This window comes from Agelaius tricolor, unplaced genomic scaffold, assembly GCF_023055355.1.
Source record: "Agelaius tricolor isolate 1412-34295 unplaced genomic scaffold, bAgeTri1.0.p SCAF_2, whole genome shotgun sequence".
NCBI lineage: Eukaryota > Metazoa > Chordata > Aves > Passeriformes > Icteridae > Agelaius > Agelaius tricolor.
Genome location: NW_027269262.1, coordinates 94,897,779 through 94,917,929, shown reverse-complemented (window position 1 = coordinate 94,917,929; position 20,151 = coordinate 94,897,779). Strand labels below are relative to the sequence as shown.

At 49.6% G+C, this 20,151-nt stretch overlaps 1 protein-coding gene across 3 annotated transcripts in view; it reads left to right on the top strand.

Annotated features, from left to right (window-relative positions):
* The window catches only part of ZC3H3 (zinc finger CCCH-type containing 3), a 127,309-nt gene extending 107,386 nt beyond the window's left edge, over positions 1–19,923 (top strand). For 2 of the 3 annotated variants that reach the window (XM_071421931.1, XM_071421933.1), the window contains exons 10-13: positions 8,499–8,677; positions 10,241–10,449; positions 18,421–18,504; positions 18,652–19,923. In XM_071421931.1, coding sequence (XP_071278032.1) covers positions 8,499–8,677; positions 10,241–10,449; positions 18,421–18,504; positions 18,652–18,683 — 504 coding nt within the window. In that variant the 3' untranslated portion in view covers positions 18,684–19,923. The remainder of the gene's footprint in view (positions 1–8,498; positions 8,678–10,240; positions 10,450–18,420; positions 18,505–18,651) is intronic. The other variant, XM_071421932.1, reaches the window with a different exon arrangement.
* The last annotated feature ends 228 nt before the right edge of the window (positions 19,924–20,151 follow it).

The window sequence follows — 20,151 nt, the reverse complement described above, 5'->3', positions numbered from 1 at the left end:
AAGCAAGAGGAGACATTGGGTGGAGACACTGTGGATGGCCCATCCCTGGGAGTGTTCAAGGCCAGGTTGAATGGGGCTTGGAGCAACCAGGGATAGTGGAAAGTGTCCTTGCCTGTGCCAGGGGGTTGGAGCAGCATAGGCTTTAAGGACCTTTCCAACCCAAACCAGATGTGATGGCAAACCATGAGCTGGGATTTCTGTGAGGCCAAGAGCCTGGAGCTGGGAGCTCATCCATAGATGGTCCCAAAGAGCACCTGCCTTGGGATTTGCTTTCCAGGCACAAAAGATGAAGAAGGAAAGATTTAGATGGGATATTGGGAAGAATTCCTTCCTCTGAGGGTGGTGAGGTCCTGGCAGAGGCTGTCCAGTGAAGCTGTGGCTGCCCCATCCCTGGAAGTGTCCAAGGCCAGGTTGAGCAGGGCTTGGAGCAACCTGGAATACTGGAAGGTGTCCCTGCCCACAGCAGGGGTTTGAAATGAAATCATTAAGGTCCCTTCCAACTCAAACCACTCAATGATTCCATTGCTGCATCTGGAAGATTGTTTTGTATTAAATAATCTTCCCCCCTCTGTGCCCATTAGCGCCAGAGCCGCATTAAATCCCTCTCTCCGGATTGTTTCCATCGCCTGCCTTGGAGCCTGTGGGTAAATTGTTCCCTCATGAGAGCTGTTAAACAGTGAGACACAGTGAGATTAAACAACGAAGCTTCCCTGGAAAGGCACGGGGAGATGTGCTGGAATAAATCATGGGTAAGAGGAGAATCTGTTCCCATCCCTCTGGAGTCCCAACTGGCACAACCAGCCCTTGTGATGGTTAGGCTTGACATGGGGACATGCCATGGCAGGAGGGTTGAGCTGTGCTGGGATTGCTCATCCCAGCTCATCTTATTCCTAAAATCCATCTTTTTATTGGACCAACAGCTTTCACTAAAGCTCTAATTTCTGCCTTATCTGTGTAAAAAATATGGGACAGGGGCAGCACTGCCTGAGGAAGTGCTGCTTCCTTGGGAAGAATAATTTTCCTCCCCCAGGTGGAGCTTGGTGTTTTTTTGCAGTGGCAGCTGCTGCATTTTGCTGTAGAAAATCAAAATGTGGGGATTTTTTCTCGGCTGAAACCTCGTTCTTGTATGGTTTTTTATGTTTGGTTGGTTATTTTTTCTTTTTCTGGTGGAAGTTCAGCAATTTCCCACCAGAAATGTAATGTTTTTGTGTGTCTGATACATTCAATTTAATACATTTCTTTAGAAAAAGCCACATGAGCTGTGTTACAACAGTAAATATTAAATGTCTATGGTGTTTTCTCTTAATTATCCAGTGATGGAGAGCAGCAGCCTGGGATCCTTGTTTTCCTTCATCTTTTATCATGGAAAGGTGAAGTTCAACACTGTTCATGCTTTCTGCTCTCAGCTGACTTTTCTGGTTGAACCAGCATTTTTCTTTCCTCACAGCCATCAGATCTTGGTGTTTCTGGGGTTTTTTTGCTCCTTCTTTGATCCCAGGTTGACTCCCAACCAACTTGGCTTTTCCTTGAAGAACTCTCTAACAAAAGGTTGTCCAACCCTGGCACAGGCTGACCTGGCAAGTTGTGGAATACTCATTCCTGGAGGGATTTAACAGCCCTGTGGAAGTGGCACTTGTGGACATAGTGGTGACCTTAACAGTGCTGAGGGAATGGGATTTTCCCACCTAAATGAGTCCCTGATTCTGTAATAATTTGGAAATAGCTGATGGTGAGCTTTGCCTTTGATAGCTCTTTTATAGTCCACTGCAGCTGTATGAAAATCAACTACAAAAGCAACTTAATTTTGTTTATCCTTAATTTTGGCTCTGGCTGACAGATGTTTTCTGGGAGCTTGATTTGGGATTTTTTCCCCCATAATGTGTAGCAGAAATCTTCAGTCACCAAACTGATGAGCAAGTGGAATTTTTATTTAAAATAAAGTATGTGTAGGATTGGTAATGAGGCTGTTTTTAAGGTCATCAGTAGTGTCCAGGATGGATTTGAGCTGGCTGAAATCTCTCCAGGTTCATCCCATTGGTTTACTGGGGATATTGAGTCCTTGTCCACATCCTCTAGCAACGAATGCTGCTGATAATGAATGATAAATCCCAGTTGTGGCAATGGGATCTTCCCTTTGGAAGCACTTTGTAGCCTTCAGAAGAGGTTTAAAACCGATCAAGATTCTTCCATGGCCAATCCTATCTTCGTATCTCTATGGAAATCTTGTGGGTTTCCAGTTGTATCTCTTGGTTTGTAATGGGATAATGAGGGTTCTTATTGCCTCTTTAATTTAACTGTAGCATCTCCAATGGAATTCTGATCCTTACATTAAAGATGGGGCTTATCAGGATGCACTGGAACTGTTTAATAGTCTGGGATTGTTGATAACAGCACCAAGATAAATCCCAGGCTGAGATTTTCTCTTTCTTACACTTTAATATCTTTGTAGAAGGAGGTGGGGCACAAAATGTGTAAATTGGGAAGTTTGGGAGAAGAGCAGCCACAGAATCACAGCTCTAAAGTGGGAGTGTAGTGATGAGGCAGAGACTTCCTGGTTTCAACCTGAACTTCTGTAGAGATGAACACAAAACCTGGCAGATTGGGGTTTCGCTTCTTGTCTGGAATCTCCCCTTGATCTGATCTGTTCTCTGTCAGAAAATCCCCACATCCTGTGAACAGTAGGTGATTCCCAGGGTCACAGAATGGCTCAGGTTGGAAGGGACCACAATGGGGCATCTGGTCCAAGCAGGGACATCCCAGAGCACATGGATTGTGTCCAGAAGGCTCTGGAATATCTCCAGTGAGGGAGACTCCATGCCCTTCTCTGATCTCTGCTCAGGGCTTGGTCACTGCACAGGGAAGAAGTTCTGCCTCATGTCCAGGTGGAATTTCCTGGGATCAGTCCCTGCTGTTCCTCTTGTGCCACTGCTGGGCCCCCCAGAGCAGAGCCTGGGCCCTGCTCTGAGCCCTCCCTGCAGACAGGGACAGACAGGGATGAGGTCCCCTCTCAGCTGTGTCTCCTCTTGAGGCTGAACAGCCCCAGCTCCCTCAGCCTTTCCTTGGCAGAGATGCTCCAGACCCTTCATCATCCTTGTTGTCCTCCTCTGGAGCTGCTCCAGGAGCTCCATGTCTCCAGCGCTGGACAGAGCACTCCAGATGTGCCCCATCTGTGCTGAGGAGAGGGGCAGCATCACCTCCCTCAACTTGCTCTTCCTAATGCACCCCAGGATCCCATTGGTGGTGCCCTGAGCCACCTGGAACCAGGCATGTGGTGGAGCCCCAGGATCCCTGATGGAAATGACACCATTGGGAATGTCCAGTGAGTGTCTGCCTCACTCCACACCCAGCAGTGATGATTTGGGGTTGGGAATTACCATTGATGGGTAGGCCATGTGAAAGTGGCTCTGTTGTAGCTTTAGTGTGGGATGGATGGGATCGTGGAGGTAGGTCCCTGATGGAAATGGGGTTCCTCAAAGCATTTGAGGGGATGGTTGAATTCCATAGGCATTGCCACAAGAGGATGAATGCCGGGTTCAGAATTCACCTTCTGGATGTGCAAAAAGGCAATGACTCCATTTCCAGTGGAAACCAGTGACAGATGGTGGCCCTCAAGGGTCTGTACTTGCCCCCTTGGCAAGTTTGCAGATGACACCAAGTGGGTGTTCTCGTTGTTTCACAGAATCCTGGGATTGCAGACTGGTTTGGGTTGGAAGAGGCCTTAAAGACCATCCAGTTCCAACCTCCTGCTATGAGCAGGGATTCCCTCCCGTCTCCTTTGCTGCCTCTTAAATATGATTTTCCCAATGATTTTCAAAACACCATCTTTGTCTTCTCCAGCTTGAGAGGTATTTTAGCTCAAATGTTGTTTTATTTCCTGAAAATACCAAGTGAGAGGGTTTATGGATTTGCAGTGGATTCTGGAGAGCTTTTAGATCCCAAATTCCTCTAATCATTTGGAGATGACCATCAGGAATCATCCCTTCACTACAGGCATTTTGCTGGGCAAACTGTTTTGAGGGCAGAAACTTGTTTTGGAGCAAATTCCTTCAGATAACCACATCGGTTAAATTTCTCCATCATTATTCCAGTCTGGATGATGTTTGGATGTATTGTCCTCCAGGTTTTAATGACAGGGGGCTGAGATTTTTTTTTTTAAAGGCTGTTTCCATCTGCACCCAATTATAAAAAAGCAATCGGAAAAACCATTTACTGGCTGTCACTTCGGAGCGGCGTCAAAACAGCTCCAGCACCTCCAGCCATCACATCCCAACAACCACTTAGACAGACATTAAAACAGCCTGACATCCATCCAGTCCATTAATCCCACTGCTTGGCCATGGGGATACCTGGAATAGCTTCGGCAAAAGCTGCGTGGATGCTCAAGAGGGCTTTAAAAAGTAGGGAACAGTGGAGTTGAGGCAGTTGAGTTTTGGGGATGTTAATGCTTCCCTTCCCCTGAAGGTCTGGTTGGTGGGATTTGTGTCTGTCATGATGGATGGACATAGAGGGATGGACATAGATCCCAAGGAGATGGGAAGAGTGCTTCAGCACTTTGTCATCTCTTCACAGAATTACTGAATGTTTTGAGTTGGAAGGGACCCACAAGGATCATCCAAGTTCAGCCCTTGTCACCTGCTGTCCTGCAGCACTGGGAAAGGATTAAGTCTGGAGATACTTGAGAAGTTCAACCTGGCCAAACTGCTGCCCAGGAGCCAGGAATGGGAGGCTGGGTGGGATCTCTCCTCCCCACCCCATACGGTCAGTGGGTTGGTTGTTGGTTGGCCCAGTGACCCAGCTTCACCTTCCTCCCACCCTCCATCCCTTCCTGCCAAGCTTATTCATGGAAAATGTTCATTAACATCATTCCCAAGACTGAGCCAGGACTTTCCACCAGTTGCTGCCTCCTCCTTTGCCAGCTTTGTGCTAAAGAAGGCTGGGCTCTGCAAATCTCCTCATCCCTGTCTCACTCCTGGAGCACACTGGGCTCCGTTGGACCATTTAAGGCCTTGTGGATGCTTGACAGCACCTGGAATTTCACCCAAGGCTGTCCTGGCAGCCAAGGAGGAGTCCTGGATATGAGATCTGCCAGCTGGGCACCATCCCAACCCTGGGCACCATTGCTGGACAGGCTGTGGGGGGAACCCCACAGCGGGGAGACTGGGACTGGGACATGCCCATGGGGATGTTGGCAAGGAGCCAGAGTGGGGTGAGATTCCTCCCTGCGGCTTTTTAGGGATTCTCTGGGGTTTTCTCATCTCTCTGGTGGAAGGGACCAGAGTTTTTTCCCTTTTTATGGCCCAACCTGTGGTCTGGCGGGGGTCCCGGGGGGGGTATAATTAGCCACCCCAACAGGTGTCAGGGATCAGATGACCCCCAGCACCACCCCACAGCCCCGCTCGGCTTCACCCCAGCTGACGCGTGGCCGGCAGCAAAATTCCCTGTGGAAACCCAGCCCCGGCACGTCGGATCTGGCAGGAGCAGGAGAGCTACTGTAAATAAACAGAAGGGGCTTTTCCAGCCTCCAGAGGCAATTCCAGCCTCACCAGCCCAGCTGTGGGACAGCGAGGATGGACGGGGCCTTGCGGAAGAAGGGACGGAGCGCTGGGAACGGTGTGGAAAAGCCATTAGAAACCCGAGCTGGGGAAGCAGCCCCGGGATTAGTCGCACACGGTTTGTTTTCTTTATTAAGTATCTTTTTACCATGGAGCCAATAAACATGGGCTGCTCCAAGGATTCACTTGGAGGTTGGGGCTGGGTGGAGCACTGGGGACATGGCACATCCTGATCCCGGTGCCCAGTTGGGATCATGGCACTGTCCCACCCTGTAATTGGTGCCCTGCTGGGAAGGAACAGTCTTGGCCTTTTCCCAAAATAGCATAATTCCTCGATGTAGCAGGGATGCATCCATGTGGCTTTTTGAGGTCAGGGCTCTTTTTTTCCTGCTCTTCTCCTTTTCAAGTCGATTTTGTGCTGGAAACCCCTTTACAGAAGAGGATTTCACATCCTTTTCAGGGATCATGCAGGGCAGAGATGGAATTTGGACTTGATGATCCCTGGGAGTCCCTTTCAACTCAGGATATTCTGTGATTCCAGGAACTGTGGATGGTCAGACCAGGACCTGGCACCAAGGACCATCCCACAATCTTGTGCTCCACTGGGATTGTCCCTTCCAGGTGGGCTTGGAAGGTCTGCCCACGCATTCATCCCAGTCTTCAATCCCTAATAGGGTGTTCCTTTATTTTTTTCTCTTCCCTAATTTTGTCTCATTTATTTTAAAAGAGGTTATCAGATTGAGGGATTTGCTTTTCTTCTTGCTAATATTTTGGGAGAAATTCCTGTGTTTGAATTCCTGTCTGGTTGCTGCCTTTTCCAAATGTTCCAGAATGTATCCTGTCTGCAGGTAAAATGAGAAAATGAAGAAAATATCTTGTGGAGACAGTCTGGGAGAGCTGGGAATGTCCAGCCTAGAGACAAGAAGGTTCCAGGGGGACCTTAGAGTCTCTGCCAGTGTCTAAATGGGCTCCAAGAGAGCTGTAGAGGGACTTTGGACGAGGGATGGGGTACCAGGAAAAGGGACAATGGTTTCCCACTGCCAGAGGGCAGGGTTAGATGGGATATTGGGAAGAAATCCTTCCCTATGAGGGTGATGAGGCACTGGCACCGGTTTCCTATAGAAGCTGTGGCTGCCCCATCCCTGGAAGTGCCCAAGGCCAGGTTGGACAGGGCTGGGAGCAAAATCTGGGATAGGGAAGGTGTTCCTGCCCATGGCAGGGGGGTGGAACGAGATGATTTCTAAGTCCCTTCCAACCCGAAGCCTTCCACATTCCTATAAAACACAGGATCTGGGAGTAATGGCAAAGCCAGGCACTGTTCAGACCCAACTCTACTTCCAGGTTGCCCGTTGGTTGTAGAGTTACTTCCCATTCCAGCTCCTTGAAATAAGAGGTGCAAAATCATAGGAATGGGAGTTTTAAATGTCTTTTTTATGGAAAAGCAGCACTATCACTGAGCTGTCCCCCACATTGAGCCCATATCCGTGTGTCCATGTGGATCCCAGCCCTCCTGCTGCTCAGCACCATCCCCAACCTCCAGCACACGAGCTCCTTGCTCCGCCGCCGACTTCAGCGCTCAGCCTCGGGTGATGGAGCTGCCAAATCCTTCTGCTTTTCAAGGAGAGAGCTCGGCAGGAATCCTGCTTAATCCCAAAGGTCAGCACGGGGAGCTGCTCCTGTGTCCCCAAAGAAAAGTTGCATTAAAAGGGCAGGAATTGACCTCCATCCCCCATTGTCAGCAGGATGGATTTTTATAAGCAGGCCAGAACGGTGGTGCTGAAACCCTCCCTGTGTTTGTTTCCCCATGGATTTATCTCGTTTTCCCCAAAATTTGAGTGTCTGTAGCATGAAGGAATGGGATGCTTGGGCATCTGAATGTGGAAGGACCCACATTTCTCCTGGAGGTCTACAAGGGAATGGATCTTGGAGTTGGGAATTTTTGGTTGCGCCACGTGTGTTGGGTTGTCTCTCCATGGATGTCACAATGTGATGCAAAAGCCAAACTGGTTAGGATGGAGCATCCTGGGTGGGAGTGGGTCCACATGGGACTAAGAAGGGCCCAGGACTTGCTCCCACCTTTCATCCCTTGGGATATGCTGGGATGAGCTCTCTGGATTGCTGGGAACAGAGATTAGAGAGAGTCTGTTCTTTTTCCTTCCTCCCACCTTCATTCCCAAGAACCCAGATAGAAATCCCAGCTGAAGGCATCTCCTCTTCCCTGCCTGCCTTTCCCACTGCCAAAAAGTGCCATTTCCCAGCAGAAAACCTTGTGGGAAAGCTCTGGGACACTGATGACACCTTGCTCTCACCAGAACCACTGGTGGCTGCTGGGAGCTGCCAAAATCCAGAGCTGGGAGTGCAGGAGCATTTTTAGGGATGAACATCTCAATGCTGCTGTTTTAACAGCCCCATTCCATGGGCACACTGAGCTTCCCTGGATGGGGACCATCAACCAAGCCTTGGGAAGAGCAGGTTCAGCTCCAGCCCTCATCCATCCTCCTCAGAAAGCTGGTCCAGGCAGCAATCCTTTGGGATAAGTCCTAAAAGGATTTTGTTCCAGCTCTTTCCTGCTCTTTCCCAAGTCCCAAGCATGTCTGGGACAATAAAATCCTGTGTTGTCTCCAAAACCAGCTTCTCCAGCCCAAATAACCTCCTTGGGACTTCTTCAGGGGTAAATCACTGCTGTTAAGGCTTTGGTGGTTTGAATCCGTAAAATCAAGCACTTGGAAAACCGTGGGCAGGTGTGGAATGTACGAGACTAGAATATTATTTTTAGTAGTATTTTTTCTTGGAATATTGTTTTGATATGGAGAAGGAAACGCCAACACATCCCTCTCTCCCTTTAGCAAGGTGTTGGTGCCACCTGAAGGAGCTCAGCTGTGGATTCCTGTGCTCCCACAGGGTTTTCTCTGCCTTTTCCAACTCTGCTTCCTCTTTCCTTGGTAGTGCAAGAAGAAGCACACGCTGGTTTGTCCCGACTTTGCCAAGAAAGGGGTCTGCCCCAAGGGTGCCCGGTGCAAACTCCTGCACCCCCAGAAGAGACGTCACCCACAGCAGGTTGGAGGTGATGGAGACCACAACAATCCCCCTTCCAAGTGGAGACGGATCCAGGAGGCATCAGGCAGGTAGGAAAGAGCTCATTTTGCTTCATTTAACAGTTTGCTTCCCAACCTGCTCCATATTTTTCCTCTTCCAGGCGTGTTCTGTCTGTATCCTGGTTTATTTTAAGATGCGTTGGTGTGGGTCACTGTGGTGTTTTCTGATGGAGCCACCTCTGGGATGGGCAGTGTCCATACTTGAGGAAGAGCTGATGGAGAGGAAAGAGGGAATTCACACTTAGGAATGTGCCATCCAGGGCTTTAGCACCTCCAGGAACCCTTGAGGCTTTTGTAGACCTTCCTCTTGGAGATGGAGGAGTCCTGATGGAGATTCCACTGCTGAAAGTGGGTCCAGGTTATCCATAGTTATGTGGGAAACTGGAAAACATCATCCCTCTTACTTACATCCATGTTGGAGAGCAGAGCTGAGCCCTCTCCATGGCATGGAGGGGCTGGAGAATCAGAAATGGGGATGGACATGGAGATAAGCGGCTTTGGAAAAGTTTAGTGCTGAGCTGGGCCCTTGGTTAATCCTTGGAAGCTCTCTCAGCTCTTCCTGATGTTTTTGGGTGCTGGGATGGAGCCACAGGCTGATGATGGATGTGTCCATCCTCATCCTCACAGGGAGATGGATTTTCCTGAGCTTGGCACACCCTCTGCCCTCACTCTCAAGTCCTGCGTGCAGGACAACAACATCCCAATGGAATTAAAACTAAAGCCAAATGGAAATTTGGCTTTAAAAGCCAAAATCTCCAAGTTCTGCTCAGTGGGAGGAGGAAAAATGGATTTGGGTGTGTGGCTTCTCCATGGCTTTTTGCAGTGGGAGATGGTAGTGAAGGTGGGATGGAAAGGGAGGGACCTGGGAGCTTTGCCAGGCTGGTCCATGCTCCTGGAATCCTCCATGGTCTGGGCCTGGGCCTCATCCTGGCCCTGCCTTGTAAGGTAGCAGAGGGGGACGAGCAGCTCCGCGGGTTCTCCGAACTTATCCCTGGTGACAGAAGAGCCTTGGAATGACACCCAGCTCACGTTCCCGGTGTGAACGAGGTGTAAAATAGCTCCTTGCTCTTTTTAGGGAAGGAGGAATGAGTGCAGGCCTGCCTGGTTGGGAGGCTCCTGGCGTCCTCCGCTGGGAAGGGAGCACGCCCCAGCTTGGAAGCTGCTCCAGAGGGTTTTTTTTTCCTTTATTGGCACCGTCATGGGAGATGTCAAAGGAGCTGGAGTGTCAAGTTAGCTTGGAAGAGAGTGGCAGGGCTGGGAATGAGCCAAGCCCAGCAGGACACCTCCAAGCCATCCCAGCTCCCCACGCCTTCCATCTCCCCTTCCCTCTGCTTGATCACAAACAGGAGCTCAGCACCTCCACAAGAAACTGAGGAGCTGGGAACCTTGCAGGGAAGTGCAGGACAGGGAATCCAGGTGGGGAGGGAGAAACTCCAGCTGAATCTGTGCTGGCTTCAGGGAAATCAGGGATACAGCATGGCCTTGGATGGGGACCTGGGAGCTCCAAGCCTCTTCCATTGCATATGATGCCCTGTCCAGCATTGCCAAGTGGGATTGTTTTACTTTTCCTTATTGTTTTTCCCATTCCTGCAGGAATGATCCAGCTCAGCTCCAGGATGATGGGGAAATTCCTGGACCCTCCAGTGCAGAGCAAGAGGTGAAGTTGTGGAAAGAGGAGGAGCCCAAGCCAAGTAGCTGCCTGCAAAAGCTGCCATCCTTCATCTCCCTCCGATCCCCAGAATCTCCTGGTTCCCTGGGCTGCAAAGAGGAGGGGGATGAGGACGAGCCAGAGGATGAACCAGGTAGGAATCACATCCTCTGCTTGGAGCTGCTCTGGTTTTCCAAGAAAAAAAAAGTTATTCTCTGTTGTTCTCCATGGATTTTGATGGGATCCATGTTCTTTGTGAGTCACCAAACCAGTTAAGACTGGGAGTCCAAACTGGGATGGCAGTCAGGATTCCCATCTGGGCACAAATCCTTGTGTCTGTTCCCAAAATTGTGTATCAGGACTTTGTCCCCTTATTTTATCAACTCCTTCCTTATCGTGTAAATTATCCAATGATGAATCTGCTCTCATTTCCATGATGGAATCGCATCACTGCCCTATAGAGAAGGCGTTTAGTGGGATGCAAGGATACTCTGCCTCTGGAGGACCTCTGGACCATCCATCACACCTGTTTCCCAGCAGGAAATAGCTTGGAAGTTTTCCAATAAAAAAACATTCCAGTGGGAGGTGAGGAGGAGTGTTTGCAGGTTGGAAATTTGAAAGAAGAGCTGTTAGTCTGAGATTATTCACTTTGGAAGTCAGTAAAATTTTTGGAAAATGTGGTTTAGGATGAGCAGAACTTTTTAGGAATTCTGCCACGTGAGAGCAAGTAGCTTCTGCTTCTCCAGTGTTCTCCTTGGTTCCTTCTCTCCTCTTTCAGCTCTTCCATGGGAAAATCCCTAAAGGGATGGGATTTTGGGGTCCAGGGATATACCCCCAGCAGCAGAGGTGATGGAGATGGTGAGGCCGGGATTGTGCCTGATTCTTCCCAGCTCTGAGTGGGAGGTTTTTGGCTGGATGATGCTCCACATTTCCCTTTTCCTCTCCCATCCTTCTCCAGAGAGATGTGCAGCTTCATCTCAGAGCACCATCCAGGAATGGTCTCAGAAATCACAATATTTTGTGGGAGTAACGATGAAATTCCCGTTGCCAGCTCTGCTGGCACAAGATTTGGTTCAGTGTGAGCCTTTCCCATCTTTGATCCCTGCTTTCCATGCAGCCGGAGCAGGATCCCACTGGGGTAAGGGATGAATTCCATTGCAAAAGCCAGGCTGAAGCATTTACAGGATCATCCATAAGGATCTGCGAGGCTGTGCCTGGCTCAGCCGCTTCAAGCCAGGGAGGGCTGAGATGCCTTAATGCTGTTGGAAAGAGAATTCCCAGGATTAGCAACATATTCCCGAAGTCAGAGACGAGCGCGGGTGCTGTTGAGCCACAGTGTGGTGGACACAGCGAGGGGACCATCCCAGCTGGGAATGTTCCTCTCCACAACACGGAGTGAAACACTCAGCTTCCCTTTCCAGGGATTTCTTCTCCCCTTCTTCCTCTTCCTTAGCCCTGGTTCAACTCCTTTTTGATCTCAGGAAGTATTCCCAAAGCAGCAACTTAACCAGGATTTTTGTCTCCATGATGAAGTTGGAACAATTAATTAATGGACAAGAAGACTGTTAAAATGCCTTGGAATACACTTGGCAGCCAGGAGTAACTCAGGAGCAAGGGCATCCTTTTCTTCTTAATTCTAGTGTGTGCATCCAAGGGAGGATGATTTCCAGGCGTTTTGGGTGGGAGAATGAGGAGGAGGACCTGGTTCATTTGGAAATGTCATCAGGAAGGCTGGCTGAAGCTGGCAGCTACGAGGTCTGGGCACTCATCCCTCTGTGCTCCTTTGCCCAGGGAGGCTCATGGAATTGGGAAAACAGATGCTGGAGGATCCATTAGAAAGGAAAACCAAAGAAATTGCAGATGGCTGTAAAATCATCTGATAATGAAGCAATTTCCCTGCCAAAGAGATGACGTGCTGAGTCTGGACATGGGAATGTTGATCCATGGGTTTTGCCCATCCTTGGGGTTTCATCTTAATCCCAGCCAAGGGATTTCAGGTCACAGCAGCCCCCAGAAACACCCAAATCCAATGGGATAAGAGGAGCCCTGGCCACCATCCTAAGAGAACATGGGACTGATGCTTCTAAAGGACCAAATGCTTTGTTGTGGCCATGTCACTTGGACTGGACTCCATGATCCTTGTGGATCCCTTCCAATATTCCTGTATTCCTTCAGAATATTTGGTGATCCTGAGATTGAGTTTGGAGCTGAGAGGGTGGTCAGGATGAGTCCTTGCGTAGCTCTTTTCTTCTAGAAAATAGCTGGAGTCTGTGGTGGGATTTGGGGGTGGGATCTGGGCAGCTGTGCCAGCGATAACATTGGGTTTGTGCTTGTGAAGCCTGAAGTTGACACACAAATTATGGGGATGGTAAATAAGGAAGAGGACAGGTTGTCATTAAGGAATGAGATTAATTCCTTGGTTAAACGGTCACAATTGGAGAAAATGCCCTTTTAATCCTGGGAAATGCAAGAGGAACGAGTAAAAACACGGGAGGGGAAGGGAGGGAGTTTGGAGATGACCTTTAAGGACCAGCGTGGGCAATAGCATGTGCTTGCAGGGTCTCAGTGGGGGTCTGGGTTCAGGATATAGGGAAAGGGGACTGGAAAGGAGGGATGTGTTCTGCGTGCATGGAGCAGAGCCACTGGCGTGTTCCCAACCCTCCAGAGGAGCCTGGAAATCGGGGTTGGAAGAGTGATTTGTTGACAAGGTAGCGATTGGGTAAAGGTTGATCTCGGAGGTCTTTTCCAATCGAAATGATTCTGGGATTCTGTAATTTGAGGGCGCTGGTACTTTCCAAGCATCCTCCAAAAAGCCAATCTGTGCAGCACGGGGACAGCCAACTGCTCCCAGCCGAGCATCCCAAATGGGAAGAGTGGGTTTGGTGGCATCCCATCCTTCACCTTGTGTTATCCACCCAGGAGCATGGAGCTGGAGGGAGAACAGGCTTCCCTGCCCCTCCAACTCCTGTTTTCCAGGTAATGGGCTTTTCCATATTTCACCTTCCAGTTAAATCGCCTGTGCTGGAGCCTAACTGGCCTCCTCGCGCTAATTGCACCAATGCAAACCATTCCAATCGAGTGCTAATTTAATTAGAAAGCACCCATTTTAGTTAATTTGTTCGAGAAGATCACTGCAAACTCCTGGAGAGAACAGATGTTCCCCTCTCCCCCGATGAACATTCCGGGCTTTGTAAATGGCTCCGCTCAGCCTTGTTTAGGAGAGAAAAGAGGATTTTATAGCCGCAAACGACCCTTTCTGTAAACATTTTACAGCTCTCTGCACGTTTGAGTGACGATAAACCCCGAGCAGCTCGGCGGGCTGCAAATTTGGGACCATACGGCCGTCATTTTATTGTCATATTTCACGGTCGTAACGTTAATGGAAGATGCTCGCTCCAGTCTTTTTTAACGGCTCCGCTGAGCACGCTCAACCGCCTCGGCTTCCGAGGAATTCGGGGAGGTGTGGCGGCGGCTTCTGGGTTTGTTTACGGCTTCTACTTCAGGAGGGATAAGTTTGGGGATTTTGTGGATTTTCACCTCTTTCCTCACTGTGGTTGAGATGATCCCAGCACGGAACTGCCACTGTCCCCGCTGCCTTGGTGGTGGGGCTTGATCCAACCACTCCCAGCTCCAGGAATCTGAGAATTGGAGAATATCTCAGTTTAGAAGGGACTGTCAAGTCCCACTCCTGGTCCTGCACAGGACAATCCCAATTTAATTTGGGAGATATCCAGAGCTGCCGCTATCCATGTGGATGTGGCCAGTCCCCCTGGGATCTTCATCGCCATGATGCATCTCCTTTGGTGCTTCTTCTGCCAGCAGATCTTTGCTCCAGGACTTTTTTTTGGTAGCCAGGTGAGGCAACCAAGCCTTTGATCAGTTGAGTCAGTGGCAGAAGATGCCCTGGAGCTTTCCCTGCATGGTTGGGGTTGGAGGGCTTGTGCATGAGGGGATTGTCCTGGAATAACAGGAGCTGGCATCACTTTGACCCCAGCAGGACTTGGTGCAGTTTGTTCCTTTTGGGAGGAAGCAATGGGGATAAAAAACAGGGAATTGATTTCTCTGTGTGGTCACAAACATCTCCAGGGTGGTGAGGCCTTGACACAGATTTTCCAGAGAAGTTGTGGATGCCTCATCCCTGGACGTGTTCAAGGCCAGTTTGGATGAGGCTTGGAGCAACCCGGACTAGTGGAAGATGTCCCTGCCCATGGGAATTGGTCCTTAAGGTCCCTTCCAACATAAACCCTTTTAGGATTCCATGAAAAATTGGGCAAAAAATCAATATGGAAGAAAATTACTGCAGTTTCTGGTAAAGGAGTGAGACTTGGTAGGTCCTAAATTGGACACTTTGCAATGAGGAAATTAAATCACAGTGAAGTTTCTAACTTTGGGAGCTACTCAGGGCCACCAGGACATGAGGAGATGCAGTCCCAGCCTCCAGCAACACTTGAGTCATCTGTGGCACTCCAAAGGCTGTAGGTATCCCAAGCCCAGAGGTGTCTGGTGGATGTAGGGGATGGAGCTGGAGGGATCACAGAATCATTAAGGTTGGAAAAGACCTCTAAGATCATCAAGTTCAACTTGTGACCAATCCTCACTTTGTCACCAGACCAGAGCCCTGAGTGCCACATCCAGCCAATCCTTGGACATCTCCAGGGACAGGGAGTCCAAACCTCCCTGGACAGCCCCTTCCAATGTCTGACAACCCTTTTCCATGAAGAAATTTGATGGATCTGTGTTGTCCTGTTTGAGGGATGGGTGCATTTAGACTCAGTTTTTAGGGTCTCATTCACCTGTGGCAGAAGGTTGGGGTGGAAGAGCAGCAGGATGAGTTTCTAGTGCAGGTTGTCACCACATGGATTCAGTGCAGGATGGAGCCAAGGAGATCCAACCCTCCCCATATGCTTTTTCCACATGAAAAACCATTTGTGAGAAATTCTGGGATGCAGCCCTTGCTGCTGGGCTTTCCATCCCATCTTCTGTTGTCAAGTTTTATTTAATTAAAAAAAATTAAAAAAAAATATATATATAAAGGCATCTCCCAGCTCAGGTTTCTCCAGGAGACTTTGGCAATGAAAGGAAAAGACCTTTCCAAGGCAGATTCAGCCTCTGGACTCCCCTAAGGTGTCCCGGAAAGGGTTAAGGGATATTTTTCTTGGAATAAGTAGGGAAAGTGTGTTGGAAGGGAATTTCTCCTCATGGTGTTAAACCTTGAGCATCCAGCAGGGAAATACTGGGGTTCATCTCGGTGCTCTGGACCTTCCTGGAGGAAGATGAAGGACAGGATGAAACCCTTTGGTGGCATCAGGAGAACAATGGAGACCAAACATTCCATCAGGCCGGAGGTCGTTGAGGAAAGGAAACCAACAAAAATTCCAGCTTTTCTCCTGCTGGGTGGTAAAGTTTGGAAAGCTGCAAGGGAGTTGTCTTTCCCTATATCTCACTGATTTGGGGTTTGGGAATCTTCACCCCTGAGGTGGGGCATCTCCAGCTGCCTTCCACCTCGCCACCTTGTGGAGAAACCCAATTTTTAATCCCTCATGGATCAGGAATGATGAGCAGGGAGAGGATTTCGGCCCCAGGCCCAGACCCACCTCCTTTCACCCTTCATCCAAGCGGATTCCCCACCTTGAAATCCCTTTCAATCCCTCTCGGATCAGCATCTGGATGAAACAAATTTGGTTTTAACTTCCCTGTTGGATGCAGCTGGAGCCTCTCGGCTCCGGCTGGGGGAAAACCAGGTTTTATTGAAAAATCTAATGGTGCCACCTGAAGTGTGATTTACTGCACTGTCCACTCCTCAGACTTGATAATATATTTCTATTAGATTTCCTCCTTTCCCCTCTTTTTTCCTGGAGAAGAGTGGCAAGTTTCTCCATCTGCCTGACACCTTCTTAGGCTTAGGCAAAATAAATGTTGATTTCTATCAGGAGGAAGAGCGCTGGAAGTCCTAATTCTCCGACGAGCCTGACAAGCTCAGCGAAAACCGCCTGGGTTTCGATGGAAAACTCGTGATCCAGCTTCAGTTCCTCTCCTTCGGAAGCCGTTCAATCTTTGGAATGAAAAAGGGGTTGCTTTCACTAACTAGAAATTATATACCTGGTTCCTTGGAAGATGGATTGTGCCGCTCCCAGAATGCCGGGAAAGGCGGCACGGGGGGAGAGAGTGAAGGAGCTGGAGATGCGACCCAAGATTGATCACGCCATTTGCAGGATCTCCCAAGCAAAAAACTGGAAAAATATCTTTTCCTTTGCCAGGGTTGAGTGGAGTGACACCCCCGTTTGGTCCAGGTTTTCCCTCCCGGGGGTTTTTTGGGATGTGGTGTTCACCCCTTGGCTGCGCCATCCTTCCTCCATCTCCTTCCATCCAAGGGGAAAAAAGGAACCAGTTTAGCCCTCTCAGGACCTATTTTGGGTTCATTTTCTCATTCCTGCCTTGATTTTTTTGAGGAATCTGTTGGAAATCAAGCATGGATACTTTGGAAGTATCTTGGCCCCGTGCGCTCTGTACCAAAGTCAGGAAGTTAATTATGGTCAATTTAAAAAGCACCTTTTTCCTTCTTCTCCCAAAGAAATAAATCCATATTTCTACTTCTGTAATCAAACCTGCTTTGAGCTGCCTCACGGATATCAGCTAAGGAAGTTTTCCCTGGCTCATCCAAAGGGAATTCAGCCTTTCCCACCATTCCTATTGAACTCACACCATGGGGCAGGAATGTGGAGTTGTTGATTTTGACCCCTTGAGGTGACAACCAGCAGCTCCGGACCCTCATTCCAGCAACCAGCCTGGGACTCACAGATCCCAGGCTGGAAAAACCACCTGGCTGGATGCCAAAGGGAAAAATTAGGAGGGTGGGGATGCAAGGGTGTTTTGCTCCATGTCACCATTCCCAAATCCCAGCCAGATTCGGCTGCGTTGCCGGTGAGGAATATCCTGATCCGCCGTGTCTGCCATGCATCCCGCTGATGTATGGGAGTTATATTAAGGGTGGAAAGGTGCTAAATGAGCCCTCTTTATTTTCCATAAATTAACTCCAGAGCGATGAATCACTGCCAGCGCGGCTTCGACTCCCGGCAAGTTTGTTTATCCAAGTTGGAAAGCGAAGGAAAACTCTTGGAGACTCCCTGTTGTTGGGTCGTCACCTGTCCTGCCTCCCCTGCCCCAAAAACTTTCTCCTTTGGGCTCTCAAGGTTGCTTGAAGGTGTCCTTGGTCCCACCTCCAGGTTGGGTTCATTGTTTGGGAAGTGCCATGCAGAATTTTGCAGGAGCACGAGCAACAGAACATCTGGAGGGGGTTTGGGCTGGCTTCCCTCCATCTTCTCCACGACCTTCTCCATCTCCATTAGTCCCAAATGAAGGGGAACTTTTCCCACTAAACCTGTGGGTCCTTTTTCTTCTGGGAAACCTCCACTTTTTTCCACCCTCATTCATCTTGGTGGCCAAGTGGCCACCACTTTCCTTTCCACCCATCACTCTGGTACGTGGAAGCCCATAAACACCTCTCCAAACCCTTTGGAGAGGGAAAATAGGAGAACCTGCAGAAAGGTACTCCCAACGTTGTGGTTGAAATGGAGAAGGATTTCACTCTGTCCACCTTGGTCCATGGGACAGTGCTGGACTTGTCCTACATGGAGGTCACCTCCCAGAGGCACTTCATGGTGTTTTGGCTCTACATGAGCATCCAGAACCCTCTTTGGAGGAAGCACCATGTTCCAGCAAGCAGTAGACATCACCTGGATCATCCTAAATGGATGCTGGGAATGCTTGGGGTGATGACTGCTGACGCTCAGCTCTTTACAGCTCCATCCCAGCACCAAAGCAGGTCCTGATGTTCACCAGTGGGAAGGTTTGGATCCTTTTTAATTCTCTTTTTCACCCATAACTTGGGAATTTTGCAGCAGATTTGCTGCTCCATGGTGGGAAGCGACCTCTGAGTGCCACTTGCAGGGAGCTGAGGATGCTCAGGGATTTGGGGAATGAGCCACCTCCATCCTTGACATGGCCAAGGGGGATGTGAAGCACAAGAGGAACTTAGGACACTCCTCCACCTGCATTCCAAGGTATTCCCAAGGTGACCTGAGTCAGCCTCAATGACTTTCTCCTCTTTTCTTCCTTTTCTTTCCAGGCAACGCCAAAAGGAGGAGAATGTTCCCCAGGGCATCCCTGCAGGATTCCGAGAGCTCCCTTGTGGGTGGCAGCGGTGAGTCCAGTGAGTGCTGCCAGGGTGGAAAACCACCCACATTCCCGATTTCCCAGCGGTTTAACCCCCTCCCATGACCAGGCAAGGGGAAGCCTGGGAATATCCAGCTGTGTTCCCCCCCTTTCCCACCATCACCATTCCCTTCCCTCCCTCCAGGGAAACGGCTGCAGATCAAGCCCCGGCTGTGAGTCCATCCCAATCCTGTGACAGCCGACCAGCTCAGGAACTGGAGAGCCAGGGAACGACCTGGCACCTACCTCAGGATGCCATGTCCAGACATGGCACCCCTCTCCTCCTCCTCCTCTTGCTTTCCCGGGATGTCACTGGGACACGGAGCCGTGCGGCAGCGTGGGAATGCACCGCTCGTTCCTGCAGGGGAGCAGCTTTGTTTGGAACCTTTGAATTGACCAATAAATGACCTTTTCAGATAGTTTGTTGAAGGAAAGTCCTGCCACCTCCTTGGATGCTTGTGGGGCTGGGAAGAGGTTCCCATCCCCATCCATCCTCGGGTGCTGTCCCAGCCACAAGGACAGGACAGGGGGACCTGGGGTGGTTTAATGCCATCAGGTGACATTTCCACATCCAGGCTGGGATGTATCAGGGACAAGTCACTGTGATGGGATGTAATGGGTGTAAAGCCCCCACAGCCTTGATCCCACCATTCCAAGAGCCCATCCCTCTCCATCCCCTTGCTTTTGGGAGGAGATTTCCTGGAGCTGAGAGCATCCCTTGTGGAAATGTGTTTGGAGTGGTGCTGAGATCACAATCTGCATTTTGGGGTCTCCCTGAATTGCACCCAACCCCCTCCTCTCCCTATCCTAGCAGGGATTGGGGCTCCATTGGGAAAGCCAAGCCAACTCCTCCAGGGTTTGGGGGTTTTTGGGGACTCTCCAAATCCAAGCAGGAACAGAGTGAAGGAACACTGGAACAATGGGGTTTTGCATCCATAGGTAAAATTTCCAAGGGATTTTGTTGTGGCAGGTGCTGTTCTCCCACACAGATGTGATTCGTGGGATTTGCTCATCTACAGCCCCTCAGGCAAAATCCTGTGGGGAAAAGGAATCAGAGGGAATTGGGAAGGACTGGGGCTCCCTGGGGATGCAGGATCCAGGTATGATCAGAGACAGGGTAGGAAATGCCAATGGGCGGTGGCTTTGCCCCCCAAACAGGTCCCCACAGGGGGGTTCCCTTCACCAAGTGACCCCTGTGGAGGGGTTTTGTCACCATCCCAAATTCACAACATCCCCCAGGCACTGGAGGACCAGCAGATCCTCACCCTGGGATGTCACTTGTGCCCCAGGGTGTGTCCAACGAGTTGATTTTTAATAAAAACATCGTGGTTTTTGTTGATATGAAAATGTCTTTTGTTAACTCCTGTGTTTTGATATGTAAATAAAAGAGTTTCCTCCCCTGGGATGGAAAAGCCTCCCTGTGGCTTTCCTCTTTTTTCAGCAGTGCATGAACATCCCATCAAATATCCATACAAATCCAGTAGAGGAGTCACTCTGATCCCTAAATCCTTAGGTTTTTTAATCATTAAAACTTTTCATCCAGAAACAATGATTCCTCATGTGGTGGTATCCTAAAAAAACCCAACTAAATTCCCTAAAAACCATCCTGGAGGAGACGGTGCTGTTGTGAATCCTCAGGGATGTC